Here is a 5,690-nt window from a genome sequence, read left to right as displayed (position 1 = left end):
AAGGACGGTTTATGGGCGACGTGACCCACAAACCACTATGAGGGATCTTCGCCTAATCGCCGTTGAGGAGTGGGACAATGCGGGCCAACAGCGCCTTGATGAACTTGTGGATAGTATGCCACGACGAATAGAAGCATCAGAGCAAGAGGGCGTGCTACTGGGTATTAGAGATACCGGTGTTTACAGCAATCTGGACCACCACCTCTGGAGGTCTCGCTGTCTGGTGGTACAACATGCAATGTGTGGTTTTCATGAGCAATAGAAAGGACGGAAATGATGTTTATGTTGATCTCTATTACAGTTTCCTGTACAGGTTCCGGAACTCTCGGAACCGAGGTGATGCAAAACTTTTTTTGATGTGTTTATATACGGTCCAGTTACATTAATGGGAGACCGCCGCCTGTGTTCGATGTCAACGTGCGATAACCACTCACAGACGGCAGGTCGCAGCACTGGCAGTGGGTGTTATAAACAGCGTTTTATGCGGGGATGGGGAGGGAGCGAAGAGGAAGTGGGGAGAAAAGGGGACGGGATATGGCGGACGCAGACAACATTGCAGTCGATGTCGTGATGCGAAAACGGAGTGATTTATCTGACGTTCAAAACGGCATGATAATTGGCCCAGAGACAACAGTGGACGCATTTCCGAACAGGCCTACGTCTGTAACGTGTTCACTTTCTGCGGTGGTTAAAGTACACCATGCATGGCGAAATAGTACTATGCGAAACCGTGCAACTGTGTTACACCAGGCGCCATAGGTGCCAAGAGTTAACGATGTTGCAGTTATTGTTTTGGTGAGTTGATGTGAAACTGTTGAGAAATGACTACCAACGCTATTAATTCGGTTCAGTGAACTTTGCTGGGTATGGGCCTCCGCAGCAAAACGTTGGCATATGCACACACGCTGACTGCTCTTCATCAGTGACGAAGGTTGGAATTTGCACGAAAGTACCGCAACTAGACTCCACTAAGTTGTGACAGGTGACCTTTTCAGATGAATCACTTTTTACGCTCCATCAGACAGATGGCCACTTTCGTTCATGGCGTGAAACGTCTGAATGCAAACACCTTCCAAAAGTCGTCGGAAGGATCCAGGCTGGATGATTCTCCCAGGGTGATCTGGTCACTCTGGAAGATACAATGGATGAATAAAAGTATATGTCTATCGTTGGGGACGGACAATGTCCACACTCAATCGAGAATCTGTGGTACCAGCTCGATCGGGCTGTTCACCGAGGAACCTAGCGCAGCTGGCCACGGACTCCACACCCTTGTCGGGACCTTCCAGAAACTCATTAACTCTCTTCTAGTGTGTCTCGCATCGGTCCTGGCTGCAAAAGGTGGTGTTGATGCTTTTGAAAAGTGGTTACATTAATATGAGTGGAAGATTACCAGGAAAATACTAGTTCATCCTTTTAGAGGTTTCCAGTTCACTCAAGATTTATTGTTACAACATTGAGTATGGAGTACAGGAAATGATTATCCTTAGAGGACAGTACAAAGCGGTTTTGAGATACCTGGTATCGACCCAGGTTGAAACAGTCATACTAGTATGAGGTTTGGCATCCAGGGGCGGACTCTGACATCCAGTCAACCACACAGATGGCGAATACTGCCTCCAGATCCGCTATGCCACGCCTGTCCGATCTGTTCACAAAGTTCTGTCAGAGTTGTTGCTTGACGAGTTGCATCAATGACTTCTCGTTCCATTCATATCAACACATCACTGTCCCGTTATCAGAAAAAAGACAGGTCTAACAACATTGTGCACGTACCGAGTGCAAGTTAACGTCCACTCCAGAAACAACAAATCTGAACGAAGGCTGCAGATCATTGCACCCTAGACCTTAAGGTCTGGGTTGGGGCCAGTGTGTCTTGGACTAACACATGCAATAGACAGTGCTTACCGGTGCTATGTGCTACGCACAAACGACTATCACTTGCATGCAGGCTGAATCTGATTTCATCACTGATGCCATTGCTTCTTCCAAATGGTACTCTGATGGTAACAGTCGAGCCGTGCATGTTGATGCTGTGGCACAAGTGGAAAAAGGGTTTGAGATGTGCGTGCTGGTAGTCCCATTGCTAATAACCGGTTCGCTACAGTTCACAGTGACACGTCTGGGTTCAGAAGCCCTGTTACCTGTGCTGTGGTAACGGCTGCCTTGCAATATGACTATCCTGGCTTGTGTCTGTACTATGTAGACGACCACAACCTCGTCTAAAGGTGTGAGAACATTCATGTGACTACTGATACCAACATAGTTGTGCAACTGAAGCAGCGCTTCCGAAAGGACCACCCCACCACACTAAAGTCCAGAATTAGACCCATTTGAAACTCGATTAGCTGGATGTAGGAGGCAAGAGTGCATCTCTGTGGCATTATTTCCTACTTGCTTCACACATATGCACCACCCTGAGACTTCTCACTGTGAGCATTCATTGTTAGAGGGTAGACACATACGGCGCTCAGGTGGATATGCCTCTACGCTATCTGTTGGCCGACGGCGTTTAAACTATTGACAGTAGATCCACTATCTCCCATCTACATATATACACCGCTAGCCACCAAGCGGTGTGGGGCGGAGGGCACAATTGCCGCCAAAGTCATATCCCCCCCCCCCCTCCTCTGTTCCACTCGCGGATCGCGCGAGGGAAAAATGACTGTCTGAACGTCTCAGTACGAGCTCTTATTTCCCTTATCTTTCAATGATGATCATTACGCTTTTTGAAAGTTGGTGGTAATAATATATGCTCTACATCCTCGGTGAAGATTGGATTTCGGAATTTAAGGAGCAGCCCCTTCTGTTTAGCGCGCCTTCTGTCTGCAAATGTGTCCCACTTCAAACCTTCTATGAGATTTGTAACGCTCTTGCGATGGCTAAATGTACCAGTCTCGAATCTTACCGCTCTTCTTTGGATCTTCTCAATGTCTTGATGGTTCAAATGGCTCTGAGCACTATGGGACTTAACATCTATGGTCATCAGTCCCCTAGATCTTAGAACTACTTAAACCTAACTAACCTAAGAACATCACACAACACCCAGTCATCACGAGGCAGAGAAAATCCCTGACCCCGCCGGGAATCGAACCCGGGAACCCGGGCGCGGGAAGCGAGAACACTACCGCACGACCACGGGCTGCGGACATCAATCTCTTGAATCAGACCGAACTGGTAAGGGTCCCACACAGACAAACAATAGTCCAAGACTGGACGAACTAACGTATTGTAAGCTATCTCCCTTGTTGAAGGACTGCATCGCTTCGGGATTCTACCAATAAACCGCAATCTAGAGTTCACCTTACCCGCGTAATCTGATCATTCCATTTGAGATCACTTCGAATAGTCACACCCAGATACTTGACTGATGTAACCGCTTCCAAAGACTGATCATTTATTTTGTACTCCTACATTAATAGGGATTTTCGCCTTGTTATACGCAGAAGGCTACACCTCCTAATATTGAGAGATAAGTACCATTCATTACACCACGCATTTATTTTCTGCAAATCCTCATTGATTTGTTCACAACTTTCGTGTGATACTACTTTCCTGTAGACTACGGCATCATCGGCAAACAGTCTAATGCCGCTGTCAATTCCATCAACCAGATCGTTTATGTAAATCGTAAAAAGCAGAGGGGCACACCTGAAGTTACTCTTGTTTCCATTGAAGTTACCCCGTTCAGGACGACATACTGCTCCCTTTCTGTTAGAAAACTTTCTATCCAACCGCATATGTCATTGGATAGACCATAAGCGCGCACTTTTTGTAGCAAGCGACAGTGCGGAACTGAGTCGAACGCCTTTCGAAAGTCGAGGAATATGGCATCAACCTGGGAGCCGGTATCTAGGGCCTGTTGTATATCGCGCACAAGGGGGGCCATGTGGCATATGCCATCATCGGATCAAAACTGACGTCGTCTTCCCAGGTTTATTTTTTTTTCCGGCAGTGTATTTGCCAAATAGGGTCCAAGAGAGGCTGCAATCTTGTCCCTGATTAATCAGCGTTGCTGCATTATCCTATGCCCCAGGTCAAAAACAATTTTTTTTTTTTTTTTTTTTTTTTTTTTTTTTTTTTTTTTTTGCGTACAAACCTTGGATAACGAATCAAGTGTTTACAGGTTGTGCAGAAGGCTGGTGCCCATTACATAAATAAGGAAAGCTAATAGCGTGCGGATGGCCGTGTGTGTCGGCAGGCGGGGCTCGCCGTCGTGATGGCGGTGAGGGCCCGCGGCTGAGCGCGGCGGCCATGGTGGCGGCGAGGCCCGCAGGGGGCAGCGGCCCGGGCTGAGCATGCGGCGCGCGGCCGCCGCCTCCGCCTCCGCCACCGCGCCCGCGGCCCCCGCCGGCCCGCCCCCGCCGCCGCCGCCGCCCCCGCCGCCTCCGCTGCTGCCGCTGGTGCTGCTGCTGCTGGCGTTCGCTGCCGCGACGCTGGTGCCGGCGGCGGGCGCGGCGCCGCCCCCCAAGTACAGCACGCGCGTCGTGCGCACCAAGTACGGGCCGGTGCGCGGCCTGGTGCTGCAGCAGACGGTCGAGGCCTTCCTGGGCGTGCCGTACGCGTCGCCGCCCGTGGGCGCGCTGCGCTACATGCCGCCGCTGACGCCGTCGCCGTGGAGGCACACGCGCCTCGCCGACGCGCTGTCGCCCGTCTGCCCGCAGCGCACGCCCGACATCTCCAACCGCAGCGACGCGCTGCTGCGCTTCCCGCGCGGCCGCCTGCGCCAGCTCGAGCTGCTGCTGCCGCTGCTCGCCAACCAGAGCGAGGACTGCCTCTACCTCAACCTCTACGTGCCGCGAGCCGGTGAGTAGCCAGCACCACTTACACTCTGCACCCCACCCACGGTTGGGACACCAACTAACGTGATGCACTAAATAAAACAAATGAATATTATATTGCTTTATTCTCTCTGACCAACTCAAAAGAGTGGAAACGCATGTCTCTGACAACGGTTAATACTGAATACCAATACACGTACCTGTCCAAATGTTTGACTCCTACCAAAAACAAAGTACGTTCCGTCATGAACAAAGCACATTATGGAGAATAAAACTGACCTGTTCAACACCTTCCGTACCTGTTTTAATCTGCTCTTGCTACGCGTCTCATCTGCAACGATAACTGGATACTGGCGCGTTCTGGGATGTGCAATAAATACTACAATTACATCCTACCTTAACACACGCCACAATGTCTCCAGGCTCTCGCAGTTAAAACAAAATGGTTAAGTTATATAGAATAATATGTTATCTGTTTTACAGTCATATTTCAACTGCAGATATCGAGGAGAGCAAAGACAAATGCCTAACACTTATGAGAAGGCGGGAGCGACATTAAATAATATATGTTAAAAAATGACGGAATTCCTCCAGCTGTATTAAGGTGGTGGTTTTATTGGTGACTAGTTTCGATGTTGTTACAACATCATCTTCAGGCACATACTTGTTGACAGCAACCGTATGTGTCTAACACTAGATAGGCGTGTTCCATGCGGAGGGCAGGTAGTAACTGTAGTAGTGTTAGACACATACGGTTGCTGTCAACAAGTATGGGCCTGAAGATGATGTTGTAACAACATCGAAACTAGTCGCCAATAAAACCACCACCTTAATACAGCTGGAGGAGTTCCGTCATTTTTTAACATATATTATTTAATGTCGCTCCCGCCTTCTCATAAGTGTTAGGCA

General features: G+C 49.2%; 1 protein-coding gene across 1 annotated transcript; it reads left to right on the top strand.

The window, feature by feature from the left end:
- Positions 1 to 4,219: 4,219 nt before the first annotated feature.
- Positions 4,220 to 4,814, top strand: LOC124585019 (neuroligin-4, X-linked-like). Its single transcript, XM_047131373.1, has 2 exons — positions 4,220 to 4,225; positions 4,473 to 4,814. The coding sequence occupies exons 1-2, from the start codon at positions 4,220 to 4,222 to the stop codon at positions 4,812 to 4,814; spliced, it is 348 nt and encodes a 115-aa protein (XP_046987329.1).
- The last annotated feature ends 876 nt before the right edge of the window (positions 4,815 to 5,690 follow it).

The sequence above is a fragment of the Schistocerca americana genome, chromosome 1 (assembly GCF_021461395.2).
Source record: "Schistocerca americana isolate TAMUIC-IGC-003095 chromosome 1, iqSchAmer2.1, whole genome shotgun sequence".
Taxonomy (NCBI): Eukaryota; Metazoa; Arthropoda; class Insecta; order Orthoptera; family Acrididae; genus Schistocerca; species Schistocerca americana.
The sequence above is the reverse complement of the archived record's forward strand: the minus strand, read 5'-3'. Positions and strand labels throughout refer to the sequence as shown.